This window comes from Primulina eburnea, chromosome 12, assembly GCF_022965805.1.
Source record: "Primulina eburnea isolate SZY01 chromosome 12, ASM2296580v1, whole genome shotgun sequence".
NCBI lineage: Eukaryota > Viridiplantae > Streptophyta > Magnoliopsida > Lamiales > Gesneriaceae > Primulina > Primulina eburnea.
The window spans coordinates 4,802,451-4,819,741 of NC_133112.1; the positions used below are offsets into that span (position 1 = coordinate 4,802,451).

A 17,291-nucleotide genomic window follows, 5' to 3' on the forward strand; every position below is an offset into this window, starting at 1 on the left:
GATGGCGATAATTAAGTTGATTCGAGTTTAGAGTTTTACGAGTGATGCTATTTGTACATCAAATGCTAATTCACAAAAAAATCAATATAAAGATTCAACTTGTCAAATCTCACGATATAACAGCAAAATCTAACGATATAATTGATGTAAATGTCAATGTACGATAAATCAGATGTACCTTTAGTATTATCCAAATTTTATTGAGTTGGAATTTCACAATGTTATTCAGATTTTCAGAAAATATCTGAATCCATGATAATTATTAATGTTGCTTTGATCTTAAGTAAAATAAGAATGGAGTTTTGAAAGTAGGTCAAAAGTGAGGCAAAAACATGTTTAGGTTTCATTCTCAACTTTAGAGGAAAGAATTGTCCAATGGAATATCAAATCAAACACTCGAAAAAGCTATAAGGCACACATGGAAGCCACAATTTCCATGATAATGACATCTTCTTTTACCCTTGTCTCTTTAAATTTGTGTATTTTCTCAATCTTAATGATTCATACTTACTTAGTTGCAACATTGTTTTAACGTGGTCCTTTGCTTTTAGATTCATATGCTAAACAACACTTTGCTTTTTGGGGGCAAATTATGTGGTCTGTAGGCCTCCGGGGTCTCTCTTCTCAAGATACCAATGACTTGAGAAATTTTGGTGAATCTTTCAACTCAGTGTATTTTTTTAGGGTTCATACAAAATTGATATATTTCCATATAATGTTTATCATGTATAAAAAAGTCTCATATATCTATTTTAATGAAAGAGTCAGATCCGTTCCATACCTGCTATCCACAAATACTTAGTATGCTAACACGATGAGTTTGCATGCGAAAAAAAATCGGACCACTGGAACGATCAACGGATTTCAAAGCTCGAGCTTCGATGAATATCCAGAGTATTCAAAATATATTTTAATAACTCAATTTTAGATGTTGTAGAAAATATGTTTAAGTTATTTTATTTTTTATTTTACAATTAATCAATATCGTTTCCACTCAAAATATTAAATAAAAAATTGTCAAATAATAATAGTAATTTTATATTAAAAAAATAAAATCCGGCTTTGGAACTGAGTTCGACTCATACCGGAACAATCTATAAATTCTAGAACCGATCTGGATCAATTCCAAGGTTTTTACCTTAAACCGGAACCAGAATGGAACCAGAACCAGAACGGCAGAACCTGAGAAACGTTGAGCATGTCTATATTCAATAATACGGCGACCGTGGAAAATTATTAGTCAAGATTGGGATTTTTGAGTAACGTTCATTAACCCAAGAAAATTATTAGCAGAAAAATTACAAATGAATTCGCTTTTTTATTTTTGTCAGTTTCTATGGGTCCATCCTTGTATGTTTGAATGGTCCCATAGAAAATTCACTTAAAAAAAGTGGTAATGAAATGGACTTTTATGTTGCAAGTTGATTATGAATGATGCAGCTCGGCTGTATCTGTTTGATATTGTAGTTTCACATGGATATTCCTGTTGTCTCAACATTCAATGAATCCTGCGCCTTTAATTTACCCGACTCCGACCACCTTATAAGAGCGCTTTATCCATCTTCTTTAATGACCAAAATACCCTTCCCGAACCTCAAGTCGGGCGATTTTATTTTATTTTTATTTTTTTAAAAACATAAAGATATTGTTATGATCAAACGCTTATCAGTATGTCAAAAGTTACAACTATTAGTCAATGTTTTATTTCCTTCTATTTGTGACAAAGCAGATTGCACATTCTTGGATGTTATTGGGTCGTGTTGTAAGCCCTGTGAGTCCGGAGTTGTGCATGTCTATCTGTTGATGTTATCTCGTATATCTTATAGATCAGTTTTACATTTTCTCTACTGTCGATCTTATCTTCAGCAGATACAATATTACCCGTTAAAATTTGGCGTTACTCTTTTACGGCCGACCTAGCCAACTAGATCAAGCGGTGCAACTTCAGCAGCTTGACGTACGGGAACTTTTCAGGAGTCGTTGATCTCAATATTACTCTCACTCGTGCACTTTTTACTCAAAACGTTCGGCTAAATTTTGTTTCGGCTAAATTTGATATCATCATCAATATAAAATCATATATATTATTGAAGTTTCACATTAAAGTTAGAACAACTTTAATTAATGTATCTATGGCGCATGTGTATATATTATATGATTCATGTATAGCGGCTTTTTATTGAACTCTAGTATTTAAAGATTCACGCATCCAATTAAAAAAAGTATTTGAAGATTCACTCATTCAATTAAAAAGTGCGGACAATTACACTGATTTAGGAATAAAATAATTGTTAAATATATGTGAAGTCTTTTTTTTAATATTAGATGAGAATATTGCAACTAACTGTTAGCGAAATCAAAATTGTTTAGTTTTCCTATCACTATCTTCCTTCTGACCATATAATTTAGGCAAAAAACTTATGTGGTGAGATAGTCTTATATGACACACATCGTATTTTGTGAGACGAATATCTTATTTGGGTCATCTATGAAAAAATATTACTTTTTATAATAAGAGTATTACTTTTTATTGTGAATATCACTAGGGTTACCCGTCTCACAGATAAAGATTCATGAGACCATCTCACAAGAGACATACACTAGAATTTATTATTTGTTACATTAAATATTGACCTATAATGGTAGTATATCAAGGATTAACAGTTATACCTAGGTCTAAAATCCCAGTAAATATTTCCATTTTTTACCTTTATGAGAGTTGGCGGAGGTTGGAGTTTGTTATCATTGAGTTTCAAACTTCTCGTTTTAAATTCAGGACTTTGATGACAAAAAGAAGTATTAGTGATCGTCGATAAAAAGTTGACGACGCTTAAGAGTTGTCCTTTTCATTAACCATGCTTGTTTAAATATGCAAACAATTACAAAAACTATCGAGTCTCCTACTTGTGTGAAGAATTAAGATGGACATATCCGATTATGTTTCAAATTATTGTTTTAGCTTTGTCAACTGAGATTACAATTTACAGCAACTATTATGGGCTTGGCTTGATGGGCTTAAAATTAGAATGAAATGTTATAAAAACCTGAAGCCCACTCTCCTTTGGGCCCAGTTTTATCATACGACGGTTCGTCAAGTGACGGACAATTCAAACACCACCTTACCTTGAAAAAAAAAAAAAAAAAAAAAAAAACTTATATTAACACCTGTACATATCATCCATTTTTTTTCAAGCATCTATAATACATATTATCAAATAAAGAGAACTAAAATCACCCAAAGATATACTATATTATCATTTATCGAAGATAAAATATTAAAAGATATATCACAAGCATCCAATGTTTTTTTTTAAAAAAAAACTTTAGTAAATATACATATCTTATTCAAAATAATTCAAATTTGAGAAAATATAATTATGCTATGAAAATCTAATCCTCCTACGGGTTTGGAGTTGATGATAAAATTTAATATCCGATGAAGATGAAGATTTAAATGATGATAGATATAATAAATATGGATCAAGACGAAGAATATAAAATCATACTCAAACCCGACTCATTGTCATTGTCATACTCCAGTTTGTGAATAAATAACATAGGCGTCAATATAAATCTTTCCCCCAAAATCTGCTTCATAGCACGCTTCAAATTTAAAACGTCTAACTTAATAAAATCATAAATATTTTTTTATTCTCTCCATCCTTTTATATATATATATATATATATATATATATATATATATATATATATATATATATATATGGACCACAAAACTCATGTAAAACAATCTCATAAGTCAAATTTGTGACATAAATCTCCAAACCAATCTGATTCATGAAAAAATATCACCTTGTATACTAAAAGTATTATTTTTACTTTAAGTATGAATCGAGTTGACCCGTATCTTGAAAAAATGATCCGTGAGACCTACTATATATATGTAGAGTGAGTCTCATGTGAGACCGTCTCACGGATCTTAATCTGTGAGACGGGTCAACCTTACTCATTTCACAATAAAAAGTAATACTCTTGGTATAAAAAATAATACTTTTTCATGAAAACCCAAACAAGAGATCCATTTCACAAAAGTTTTTGCTATATATGTATGTGTGTGTAAGAATTAAATCTCTTGACAACAACATAAATTATTGCTATTTCAAAACTATCATCCAATGTTTTTCTTACACCAATGCATGCCCGCAAAAACCTAGTTGAATAGTATTTAAAATTCATAAAAATCCGTTTGAAAATTTAATATCAAATGATCTCATTTGCTCAAATATGGCGTCTAAGATTTAAATTATGAGAAGATACTAGTAGTAGTGACATCTATAGTCAATGGCCGTCGCCTCCCTCCGTCTTAAGCAATATATTCCGTGCTGCTGCTTCAAATACTCAATAACGTAATCTAATCACCTATAATTAGGACTTTCGAAGTTCAATCATTGATTTCCTTTGAAATTGTCGTACCTCTCCAACAATTACACGTACACAAAATTTTGTGGACAAATTCATATCCCATCTTAAAAATCAAATTGCATATATATTCTCAAATTTTCCGACTTCACGAATGTGTGGCACCAATTTATCCTAATCACATGAAAGTTAACTAGTCAATTATTTAAAAATTGGCAAAAACTTGTGTGGGACGATCTCACAGATCATATTTTGTGAGACAGATATCTTATTTGGATTATCCATGAAAATATATTACCTTTTATTGTGAATATCGATAGAATTGACTCGTCTCATATTCACCATCACAAGAGACTTACTCTTAAAAATCTTGTATAGACATATTTACTTTTATTCGGAATTTTCTTCACAAAATCTTGTATAGACATATTTCCTCCATCAATTTTTGAATAATCAGTTTCATCATTCAATGATGGTGTTTTTCAAAGAATATTTACTGGTGATTTTTTTTATTTTTTTGGAAATATATATTTTGTTAATATTTGAATAGAACTGATGACTAAAAGTGAGAGCTATTTATGTTTTTGAAAATGACACATACCAACATTCAAAATTATCATCAACTCCATCACATCACAACTTTTAGACCAAATGGATTTCACCCTACTGAAAAATGCCAACCGTTAAATTCTTAACTAAAAGTGAGCTATTTATGTTTTTTTTTTTTGAAAATGAAACATACCAAGTACCAACATTCAAAAATAAAAAATAAAAAATAAAAAATAAAAACACACCCTTCCGCAATTAAACACGTGGCCGTTATCCATATTTCAATTACAGCCGACCAAATGCATAAGTACACACAATCTGTAAATCGGTTTTTATTACTTTAAATGCATGTTAACATATATCCGTCTTATGAGTAGGTCTCTTGTGAGACGGTCTCACGAATCTTTATATATAACTATATAAGATAGATTAATTCTACCAATATTCACAATAAAAAGTAATAATCTTAGCATAAAAAGTAATATTTTTTCATGGATGAATCAAATAACCGATATCTATTCACAATAAAAAGTAATAATATTAACATAAAAAAGTAATATTTTTTTCATAGATGACCTAAATAAGAGATCTGTCTCACAGAATACGACTCGTGATACCGTCTAACACAAGTTTTTACTCAGTTTAATATGCTGACGTTCATCAACTATATCCATTTTATGTCAATCATTGATGTGATTTTTATCTATTGTATATGATAAAATATATCAAAATTCATTTGAACGATAGACATATAAAACAACATATGAAAATTGTAGTATATATGTTATTATATGAATTTTTATATTTTAATAACAATTATTTTAGGCATCTCATATTCTCATGTAGAGAGACTTACGTAACATGAGGTCTCATAATAGTTGGGAGAGATTTTCAACGTCGTACACCGGCCACCGCCGCACACCTGTCCTTCTACTACACTTTGATTTCCCACACAACACTGTTAATAAAATAAGTCTGCTTCTTTCCCTCCAATCACTCGTACGTGAAATGCAAGATTCTTGCGCCTCAATATCAATGGCACATTCCTTTTGTATTTCCTATATATGTTGTGTTATCATTCTTGGAGAGCTTCTTGGGTCCGATTCAGCTGGTGCGGTTGCCCCGGGTTCGAGATTATTTGCGAGCCAGAACCAAGTTTGGGTTTCTGATAATGGTACTTTTGCTTTTGGGTTTACGCTAGTGGATTCAGTAAACGGCGAATTTGAACTGGGAATATGGTTTCAGCAGCTTCCTGGAGATCGGGCTCTTGTTTGGTCAGCAAACGCGTAAGTCCTGTCATCGATGTCGTTTCTTGTATCAAATTAAGTCCAATTTTAATGAAAGATGTGTGCTTACCACATACTGGAACGCGACTAGTTTCAATTATATTTAGATTTAGAGGATGTAAGAAAACAGTCCCTCGAGTACTCTTACTGAAGTTCTTGCGGATATATATATAATTTTTTTTTTGTTTTTCCTCAATCGTTTTAATAGAAATTCTGCAGTCAGCAAAGATGCAATCTTGGAGTTCGACCGCAGTGGCAACCTCGCGCTTAACGACAGAGAAACTACGGTCTGGACGTCGAATACATCCAATTCTGGTGTTGGAACAGCGGTCATGTCTGAAAATGGCAACTTCATTCTCTATGCAACAAATGGAAATGTTGTCTGGCAAAGCTTTTCACATCCCTCTGATACACTGTTACCAGGACAACCTTTGACAGTTTCTCTAGAGCTCAAGTCCTCTAGATCACTGGCACGCGGTGGATTCTATACAATGAAAATGTTACAGCAGCCTAATTCTCTAAACTTGGCGCTGACATATAATGTACCTGAGGGGTATGACACCTCTCTGGAATCATATGCCAATTACTCCTATTGGCCAGGACCTAATGTATCAAATGTGACAGGGGAAGTCACGGCAGTTTTAGATGAAGGAGGGAGTTTCGGGATAATTTATGGGTCGTCGTCGGAAGGAGCAGTGTATGTGTACAAGAATGAGAATGACAATGGTACATTATCCTTGGCTAGAAATCAATCAAGTACCCCTTTAGTTCTTAGGAGATTAATTCTCGAGGCTAATGGTAATCTACGCATATATCGATGGGACAACGATGTCAATGGGTCGAGGCAATGGGTTTCGGAATGGGCAGCTGTCTCAACTCCATGTGAGATTGCTGGTATTTGTGGCAATGGGATATGCAATCTAGGAGTGAGTAAGTCTAATGCTTCTTGCAAATGCTTACCAGGGACTTTCAGAGTGAACAGCGATGATAACTGCTTGGGAAACTCATCGTTGACAGGGAAATGCAGCCCTCATGGTGGGAATTTATCGTCCCAGTTCAAGATCGAAACGGTTCAACAAACTAGTTACTTCTACTCAGATTCATCAGTCATAGCGAATTATAGCGATATCGAGTCGGAAGCCAAGTGTGGTGATGTCTGCTTATCAGCCTGCGAATGCGTTGCCTCTGTTTATGGGCTAAATGAAGAAAAACCATATTGTTGGCTTTTAAGAAGCTTGGAGTTTGGAGGATACCAGGATCCCGGCTCAACTCTGTATGTGAAAGTTGAATCTAATGGCTCTTCGACTACCGATGTCGGTCCTGACTTACCACATGGATCGAGCAACAACAAGAAAAAAATCCTGGTGCTTCCTATTGTTCTGAGCATGACAGTTTTGATAGTTCTGCTCTATTGTTTATTGTACATAATTGTTCGTAGAAAGAGAGCTTTAAAGAAAGCCCTTGAGAATTCGTTAATTTTGTCAGGAGCTCCAGTTAGTTTTAGTTACAGAGATTTACAGAGTAGGACCGCAAATTTTTCCGAATTGCTGGGAACAGGTAATTTAATGGCAGTCAAACCAGATGTTTTTTTTATACTGAGAAGAGTTGAAATGAAGAATTTACAATTCCGGAGCTCGAAATTTTCACGCAATCAGTTGTTATTTCGCAGGTGGATTTGGCAGTGTGTATAAGGGAAGCCTTGGTGATGGAACATTAGTTGCTGTAAAGAAGCTAGACAGAATCTTACCCCATGGAGAGAAGGAGTTTATCACTGAGGTGAACACAATTGGCTCCATGCATCATATGAATTTGGTTCGGTTACGAGGATATTGCTCAGAGGGGAAGCAAAGGTGTGTATAGTAAATCTGTATCTTTGCAAGATAGTGTGACATATTTTCTCAATTTTGTTGTGAAAATTTGACTCCGCAGGCTTCTAGTTTATGAGTTCATGAAAAATGGTTCATTGGACAAGTGGATATTCCATTCATATAATTTTCGAGAGACCCGGGACAGAATATTGGATTGGCCAACTCGTTATCAAGTAGCTGTTGGCACAGCAAAAGGGATCGCATATTTTCACGAGCAATGTCGTGACAGGATAATACATTGCGACATCAAGCCAGAAAACATTCTGTTAGATGAGGATTTTTGTCCAAAAGTATCAGATTTCGGACTGGCGAAAATGATGGGCAGAGAACATTCACATGTGATCACAATGGTGAGAGGGACCAGAGGTTACTTAGCCCCGGAATGGGTCAGTAATCGTCCAATCACTGTGAAGGCCGACGTTTACAGTTATGGGATGCTTCTGTTAGAGATAATTGGTGGCAGAAGAAATCTAGATATGTCTTTCGATGTAGAGGACTTCTTTTATCCTGGATGGGCTTTCAAGGTATTTCTCTCTTCTTAAACATGACTATTGAGGTAGAACTTGTTATCCACTTCAAGTAGCCAGTTTTTGTATGAGATTAGCAATTGCACCACATCTCAAGTGGCACCTTATTGGCTTGTCTCAACACATTAGCATCTTTAGCCCAGGAGCAGTAGTTACCTATTACTGATTGTACGAATGTTCATCTCTGTAGGCGATCACGAACGGAACACCATTAAAAGTTGTAGACAGAAGGCTTGAAGGATCTGTGGAGGAAGAAGAGCTTGTCAGGGCTTTGAAAATTGCTTTCTGGTGCATTCAGGATGAGATCACCATGAGACCAACCATGGGGGAGGTGGTGACGATGTTTGAAGGATCCATTCACATTAACATGCCACCAATACCACATGCAGTTTCCGAGCTTATCGAGGAAGGTTTAGATCATGTGTACAGAGCCATGAGAAGAGAACTCAGTCAAGGGAGTTCCTTCACCACGGCCACCACCACCACCACCGCCACTCATCCATCATCTCGTGCAACATGTAGTCATTCCACCATTTCACCAAGATAACCAAATACATAATGAATATTTTTTGTTAGCATCATTGGATAGTAGTAATTAGTTGTTTGTGTTCAAATTTGTTGCAAGACGGGATTTTTATAAATGCCGTGTACAGTTGATCCACGAAGTCTTCCTTTTCTAATATAATCCTCGGATGCTAAATTTCGGAGATTATGATGAATGTAGTATACTCAGATCCAGGCAGAAACTATATGTTGACAGAAATTCAAGTTAATCTAGCGCATTTATATTTATTCCAATGGCTGAAATTGTCAATTTCTTGTCAAATTAAAATTCGAGGAAATCACTAGCTTGACTTACGCATCACTCTTCTCAAGAAATCCAAGTATAAATAAACTAGTACGCATAAGAAAATTAAATGGCATGATCTTCCCACAAATGGATCCCCAAGATTTGAAGCAAAATTACAAAGAACTCGTACTTATATTTGATGAGCAAGAGAAACGGCTTCGATAAGATGTTGAAGCCTGATGGGTTTCAGCTGCTTGGGCGGAAGATTTGCTTTGGATTGCCTTCAAGTTTGTGATTTTGCGATCAGGGAAAAGTGTTGTTCTATGAACTATGGGTTGTGTTTGGTTGTGTGGATTAAACAAGGATATATTAATAATTAAATATTTATCGTTAAAATTTTAAGTTGTTTTAATAATCATTTTGATCCGGTTTAAGATCCAATTTTATTAGATTAATAGTCAAATATTTATCGTTAAAATTTTAAGTTGTTTTAATAATCATTGTGACCCAGTTTAAGATCCAATTTTATTAGATTAATAGTCAAATATTTATCGTTAAAATTTTAAGTTGTTTTAATAATCATTTTGACCCGGTTTAAGATCCAATTTTATGGATAACTATTTGATTAATAAAATTAGATCTTAAACCGGGTCAAAATGATTATTAAAACATCTTAAATTTTAACGATAAATATTTGACTATTAATCTATTCTTATTTAATCCACTCAACCAAACACATTACATACTTATTTCGATCGAATTTATCCCGAAAACGTGCCGACATCCAAAAAATCTGTTGACATTCAGTCCTCATCTCTGTGTTCAAACCAATTTTATAGGTGGGTTTTTAGTCTGAATTAAAAATTTAATATTTTTTTAAAGTTAAATATAATGTTGGTTTATATTAAAAGTGGCTTATTATCTTTTAAATTAGTCCAAAAGAATTTTAAGATGGGTTGAGGGAAGTAAACGATCAATATCAAGATCTATTGCTTAATTTGAATATGATCATGCTTACAAATAGTTCGAACATTGTTCAGTTAATAATTCATTTATCATGTTTAACTATATTAGTTCAAGCTCGACTCGTTATACAAACTTATTTTTTAATTCATTATTTTTAACTAAAAAAAACATAACATAAAAATTTTAAAAATATGATACAATTTTTTAGGATTTCAATAAATGACAACTTCTTATAAAAACTCATGATCCAAACCTGAAAAAGCGCAATTCGACAACTTTTGAATCAAAAAGTCGAAACAAACTAATCAACAATCTGGATTCTTTCCCTAGTTTATTATCCTGAAATCATAAATCAAGAATCAATTATCCGGGTGCGATTGGATTGAGGAATATAATGGAGAAAATGAAATTCGCAGAGGAACTCGTGAGAGAATTTCTCGTGTTTAGAGGATTTACGAGTACTTTACAGTGTTTAGAGAAGGAGTTGTCCACTGATATTGGCAAGGGGTTTCAAGTTGATAAGATTCTCGACCTAATTTTCTCAGTTTACATCCCCAAATTCGAGGCGGAGAAGTTGATTGATTTACTTAGCTTTTTCAAGAAATGCTTTTCATATTCAGATTCGTCGTTGATTGCAACGATTTCGAAGTTGGATGAGTCGATTTTGCGTTACTACATTGTTAATGCACTAAAATGTGCGAGAAAGGACAAAGTGTTGGACTTTTTCGGGGTCCTTGGAAATGATTTGCTGAACAGAGGCGAAAGCTGGATTTCGTGGTTCGGTCTGTACCCTGTTTCTTTTATCAATATAGCTTAATTAAATGTCTCCATTCCTCTTTCCATTTTTTTATTTAAAATTTTCATTTTTTGATTTCTTGCAGCGATTCCATACCTTCAGAAGCCGCACTTGGATCCGCAATTTCGTGTGTACTTCTCTGAGGAGTGGTTCCGCGCAGTACATCTTTCTGTCAGGAATTTCTTGAGTGGAATTTTCAATGGTTCTCATATCCTTCAATGAAGTAAAGTTCGGTTATTGTTGGTTGGAATGACCTGTAACTAAATGTATATCCCCAAAATAGGCAGGGGATCGGTTCCCTCAGATGAATTGTTTTTTGAATTTTATACCTGATTTAATGCAACCCAAAATTATATTAAACAAGCTTTCTCCATTTAGTTTATGGCTTCACATCGTGATGATGTTAAGTGAAGGAAGAGTTTTAAAGATTTTTTTTACTTTTCCATATTGCATTTTAATTCTTGTGCCGGGGGATCATTCCTTTTTCCGTCATTTAATGTCACAATTTTAATGTTGTATTCAGCTTCTTGATGTGCCATTAATCTCTGAACAAGTTATGGTTTATGCAGTCGGACATTTCCCTAATATATTGTTAACAACTTACCTAGCAGTGGGATACTTAATTTCTCTGCATGGCATTTTCGTAGCTATAAAGGATGATTTTGATTTTTCCTTATCTTATCCACGAATCCCTGCCTTATTGAAGCTAAGTTCTGAAAGGGATACTGTGGACCGTCTCAAGAAAGAAATTAAGCAGCTTAATCTTAAATTATCGCAAGTTCAGACTTTGCTAGAGGAAAAAGATGCGCTGTTGTCTCAATCAAGGAGGTATCTTCTACATTTTGAGTTTGCACCAATATGTTTTGTCGTCTCTAGGAAAAAGTGAGTTCTCTGTACATAGTCTATAGTCGTCACTGACTGCTGTCTTTTTTTGTTATTTTAGTGGTCCTGAAGAAGCTAGTATTTCTTATGGAAGTCAAGTGCAATCAGCTTCTCACTTGGTAGAAAGAGAACCATATTTGCCCGAGGACAATATTCAAGTTATGGAATCTCTGGATGCAGGGGCTAAGTTGAATAATCATGCTGATGAGAGTAGTAGTATTAGCGATCCTGGCAAAACAGACCTTGATTCAACCGTTGTTGGTAAGTTGCTGGAAATATTCTGGTTATATTAAATCATGTACATTTCACAATTGTTCAATCTCGAACATCTTCACATCCAACAAGTTTGGATGATGGAGAGCTTGGTTCCTTTTATTTCTTTAATTTTTTGATCGACAACCCTCCCTCATCCAATAAGAGTTCTTCTTCTTTCAAAATCTTTGAGGCCCATCATGTTCAAGTATTTAATTGGATTTTATTGCTTAATGAATTGAATATCTGCGATGTAGCACAAATCCAAGCGCTTAAAAGTGTTATTCTTCAATTGTTACGTTCACTATAAAGCTTATGACAAATCTGGAAACCTCCTCCTTCTCTCTTGTAGCTTCACCACGTATTTGGCCGTAGAGCTTGATGGAATTTGGTGTCCAATTGGGTTTGGCCAAAAAATATGGAATTGTGAGTGATCGACCACATGTTTGGAATCCTTGTTAAAAATAGATTATATGTTTTAGACAGAAAAAAATGCAGAAAATAATGCAGGCTAGTTTTTGTAGCAAGTGCAAGAGAAGCCGATTCCCAGTGCTCATATTGGTTTAAATCAAGATCTAGGAACATCTCAAGTGTCATGTCTCAATAAACTACGAGTACATAATATTTAATCGTCAATAAATTTCATTTCTTATAAAAAATTGAAATCTTATTCAGCTTGGAGTTAATTAAATTAGTTGGGGTATCAAACAATGTATGTTATATATATACTTTGTTATAAACTATGAGTTTGTCTAATGAAGCATTCAGAATTAACTTTATGTGGTGTTGAATTGCACACGTGTGCTCTGAACAAGATGCCTTTACTGATGTTTCTACTTTCACTCTTCATCCTGATGTTTTTTTAAATAATACCTGTCAGGAAGTGGGGATCTGCTGAGTGAAGAAGAGTTTCCAGAAGTAAAGACAGTATTTCAGGTAAATACGTTTTGAAATAAATTGTACTTGGTTGTTTTTTTCCCCATAAAAAAAATCAAAATCTTCTGCGCATTTCCTTATCTTTAGAATTTGCTGATTTTTCTCCCTTATTTTAAAATTAACATGCTTTATACTGTTTTTTGTAGGATACATTCTTGGGGCACACAAGTCCAATCAGTTGTTGTCGCTTTTCTGCCTCCGGTGATAATATTGCTAGTGCTTCTATTGATGGCACGGTCAGGTAGTTGCCGTAATTATATTTTCTTACATGCTTGCACTGTCTGTCTATGCAGTGTGTAACTAATAGTTGCTTCTCTGAACTGTTGAAAGCGTGCATTGCAATCCTTCACATATAAATACGCTTTGTCTGGCAGATTGATTGTTCTTTATTTTGTACTTGCCTATTTGCTATTTTTTTGTGATTTTATTATATTTTTACTACATTTTATCTCAAACAGGCATCAGAATTAATTTGGGCTTTATTCTCGAGTTTGATCTTGAACAAATATGCAAAACACAATAAGAAACAAAAATAACGGATTTGTAGAAGGATGTTAATAAGGCATCTGGTGAACGACTAAATTACTAATTATAGTAATTACATGAATACCAAAGGAGGCCTTACATGTAGAGGGGTTGGAAAAGAGAACAAAGTTGGTTATTCTAGGGTTCAAATTCTTGGATTACCTTTTGATAAACTGTCAATATTTGGCCTCAGTGCTGCTTTTCTTTTCATGAACGTTCTTTGGTGAAGGATATGGACATATGATTCATCAGCACCAACATCTAGAAATGCTACTATTTATTGTGGAGCTGAAATCATGTCCCTTGAGTGGGATTGCAAATCTGATCGCTTGGTATGGCACTGGGCTTTTTATTTTGAGTGCATATATTCGGAATGATATTTTTTCTGTTTTGAATTATTTTTGGTAATGAAGACTGGTCTTTTGATACTCTATTATTGTCTATTTGACTAAAGCTACTGATAGGCACTTCCAATGGAGGCGTTAAAGTGTGGAATGTAGATGCTAAGCGCGTTGTTTGCGATCTCAACTCAACTGAAGCATACCCCAGGTTCAGTCAGCTGATACGTCGGCCCATTGTCTTTTTCTCTTTTCCATTTTGTCCTGAACCTTTTTTCATTAGTGCAGAAACTATAGCTATAGTTTTCATCTCATCTCATAGTTTTCATTTCATCTCATTGCTCTCTCATGTTTTCTGTTGACCAGCATTCTGGATCTGAAATGCAGCCCTGTGGAGCCTATTTTTGTTTCGGCAGCAGCTTCCACGAGGTGCTTGACACTCATGATTTTGTACACCTTTAGCATTGTCAAGCATGTGGTGCTTTTTGTGCATGCCATTGGAGTTTCAGGGAGATTGTAGTGTTTTAGCTTGCTGTCTGCTCTTATGAAATACACATGTAGCATTTGATTTTATCAAGAATGAATTCGAGCTACGGCCCTAAATATTTCACGCTTGGTAATGAAGGATTGGTGGTGAATGCTAAACAGTGGTTTTCAAACGTTATGAAAAGATGTGGGCAACTTTTTTAACATTGACATGTGATGATAATCCTGCTATGGAATAGTGAGAAAATATTTAAGCTTGTTGTGCTTGAACTAAATAACAGTAAGACAAGTCAATGACTACTTCCTCCACCACTATCGTGTTCCCAAGGAAATAGAGTTTGACTGTTTTGTAGTAACGTATTCATGAGCTGTCTTATTCCAACTTGAGCAAGTGGTGTCTTTGAAAATCGTATTTATAAGATTTCTTTCTTAACATGCATGATGTGTTATAAAGTAGAAGCGGCAATGAGAACATGACTTTTTTATTCTCTCTAAAATTTATTTACAATTATTCTTTCTAAAAATTATTCACGTGATCTTTGATCTACTTTTCAACTTCTAATACTGTTGGGAGAAAAACTGCAGACAATTTATGTCATGGAAAAATTCTTTCCTGTCTGAACGTTATACATTTGGTCGTGTGATATTTGTAGGCAAGGTACAGGTTATGTGGATCGCTTGGGGTTTGCTTCATTAACTGTGTGGAACATGAGGACATGGAAACCAATGGTATGTAAATATCTGTCTTGTGGATTTTTTTGTGATCTCAAATTCATTTTCACCAATATTTTCTCTTCTAAATAACATTCACTTTACTTTTATTCATCTTCATCAAAGGCAGTCCTTCCTCTTGGTAAAGATCCACCGGCAGTTACTTCTTTGAGTTTCAATCACAATGGAAAGCTTTTAGCAGCTGCTGCCACTGATGGAATGATTCATATGTTTGGTATCCTTTTTCCACAGTCGACATAAATAACTTGTGTCACTCTAATCATAGATTTCAATTTGTATGAGTTACGAAAGTGGCAAATGCGTACACTTTAACTGGAGGAAGACATGTGTGCTGGCCAGCAAGTTACCGGATGGCCTGCTCATGAATGTGCGATCAACTCTATTCTTTTTGGGCCTGATGAGACTAGCATTTTCAGCTTTGGCACTGATGGAAATGCAAGTATTTCATACTCTTTTGGTTATCCTAGACAATTACGTGCATGACAAATTGAGTAGTTAGCTTTCTCCAAAACTGTTACTCTTAAAACCCCCGTAAATTAATTTTGTATTTTTTTCCCTCATAGTCAACGAAAAAGTATCTGTTCTACTGAATTTTCGGAATCTAACTTGAAAACTTGTACACCAGATATTTGAATGGAGCTTACACAATCAAGGAAAAATCACGTGGTCAAGAAACTGCAGCAGGTGTGTGTTTACTGAATTTCATATTCATGTTATGTCCACCGATTTTGCATTTTTATTGTCACTCACATGCGTGCACAGTTCTCTATTTAAGCTGCAGAAATTTTGTGCCTAATGACTGTGTGACTGATAGGTTAGGTGCAACCACGCCGTGACACTGTCAATTTATATTTTTCGGTTTGCTTCCTCTTGGACATTAACAACATTGCCCCGAGTTTTTTCTTTCTTTCTGGCTGCCTCTGTCTTTTTTTTGGAGCAATAACAGAAGATTCATGCCATAAAAACCACAGAACGATGGTCTTTTGCCCTCTTTGCATTCCTGCTGATTTTTGACAAAGTCAGCCAAACTCTTTGACACCTGCATACCATTATCCCCAAAGAACTTGGTCCTCCAGGACGGACTTGGGGGAATTCATATGTTTCAAAAACATCCAAAAGACCCCTATTATGATTGTACTTTCTACTTGTTGAAGATAATTTAGCACGGGTTTCATCGTGGTATTACAAAGTTTGTCCTTTTTTCTTCTTTTAATTTAATTTACTACAGTTATACCAATTTTTTTGTTATATTTATGGAATATAATCCCAGTTTGCGGATGACGACGTGTTAACATTAGTCACTTGTCTGATTTAGGTTTTGCAACCCTGGGAACTCTTCTCTTTATAGACACGAGATGTCTTTAGATGCTAATGGGAGAAAGCTTCTGGTGACATCTGGTTCAGCAAGAGCACCGATATACCAGGTAACTGAAAATGCACTCCCTTGCTCATAAGCGTCAGCGTGCAGTCCTGCCATTAATTTGGAGGCTTGTATAAATGAAGTGTCGTGTATACAATGCTAAATTAGCGAAATCAACTTGTTTTTCCTCTCTTTTTTTGACAGGTCCGAGGTAATAGGAGTGGCACGAGAACACTTTCTCATGGTGGATCAATCACAACAGTAGATTGGCATCCAACCTTGCCCATCTTCTTGACAGGATCGGTTGATCACTCGGTGCGAGTCACATCTATATCATGAGCATCTCATGTTTTGTGGTGCTTAATTTGCGGGTTCTAGAGATGGAATCATCTGCAACCCTGTTGCTTCATACTCTTATATTTATTTTTGGGTAATTTGCATTAACTAAACCTCCCTTACATTTTTTTACCACTGATAAAGAGGGAAGTGTCAAATATATTACTTAAAGAGAGTGAATGCAATTTTTAGATTTTAAGATAAGATGTGTCTTTTGGGCAGTGGAGGGGGTAGTTGGGTTTATTTCATCCTATTCATGTGGGCATTGCTCTCATGATAGGATGG

At 34.8% G+C, this 17,291-nt stretch overlaps 2 protein-coding genes across 3 annotated transcripts; both read left to right on the forward strand.

Annotated features, from left to right (window-relative positions):
* Positions 1-5,766: 5,766 nt before the first annotated feature.
* Positions 5,767-9,728, forward strand: LOC140808134 (G-type lectin S-receptor-like serine/threonine-protein kinase At5g24080). Of its 2 annotated transcripts, none has more exons than XM_073165163.1 (5): positions 5,767-6,212; positions 6,421-7,769; positions 7,882-8,062; positions 8,142-8,604; positions 8,798-9,728. In XM_073165163.1, the coding sequence occupies exons 1-5, from the start codon at positions 5,788-5,790 to the stop codon at positions 9,152-9,154; spliced, it is 2,775 nt and encodes a 924-aa protein (XP_073021264.1). In that variant the 5' UTR covers positions 5,767-5,787; the 3' UTR covers positions 9,155-9,728. The 2 variants fall into 2 exon arrangements, with proteins under 2 accessions (XP_073021264.1, XP_073021265.1); XM_073165164.1 differs by having other exon boundaries at positions 6,432-7,769.
* Positions 9,729-10,619: 891 nt separating this feature from the next.
* Positions 10,620-17,079, forward strand: LOC140807260 (uncharacterized). Its single transcript, XM_073164040.1, has 15 exons — positions 10,620-11,145; positions 11,245-11,366; positions 11,845-11,987; positions 12,103-12,302; positions 13,174-13,229; positions 13,376-13,470; positions 13,984-14,086; positions 14,209-14,303; positions 14,459-14,521; positions 15,232-15,307; positions 15,416-15,524; positions 15,633-15,745; positions 15,936-15,994; positions 16,626-16,734; positions 16,875-17,079. The coding sequence occupies exons 1-15, from the start codon at positions 10,758-10,760 to the stop codon at positions 17,007-17,009; spliced, it is 1,866 nt and encodes a 621-aa protein (XP_073020141.1). The 5' UTR covers positions 10,620-10,757; the 3' UTR covers positions 17,010-17,079.
* Positions 17,080-17,291: the final 212 nt, after the last annotated feature.

Excerpts from the sequence above, each read along its gene's own strand:
- LOC140808134 (XM_073165163.1), top strand. The coding sequence starts at position 5,788 with ATGAGGTCTCATAATAGTTGGGAGAGATTTTCAACGTCGTACACCGGC. Across the intron at positions 6,213-6,420 it reads CTTGTTTGGTCAGCAAACGC|AAATTCTGCAGTCAGCAAAG; the intron begins GTAAGTCCTGTC and ends TCGTTTTAATAG. Across the intron at positions 8,605-8,797 it reads ATCCTGGATGGGCTTTCAAG|GCGATCACGAACGGAACACC; the intron begins GTATTTCTCTCT and ends TCATCTCTGTAG.
- LOC140807260 (XM_073164040.1), top strand. The coding sequence starts at position 10,758 with ATGGAGAAAATGAAATTCGCAGAGGAACTCGTGAGAGAATTTCTCGTG. Across the intron at positions 13,230-13,375 it reads AAGTAAAGACAGTATTTCAG|GATACATTCTTGGGGCACAC; the intron begins GTAAATACGTTT and ends TGTTTTTTGTAG. Across the intron at positions 15,746-15,935 it reads GCTTTGGCACTGATGGAAAT|ATATTTGAATGGAGCTTACA; the intron begins GCAAGTATTTCA and ends CTTGTACACCAG.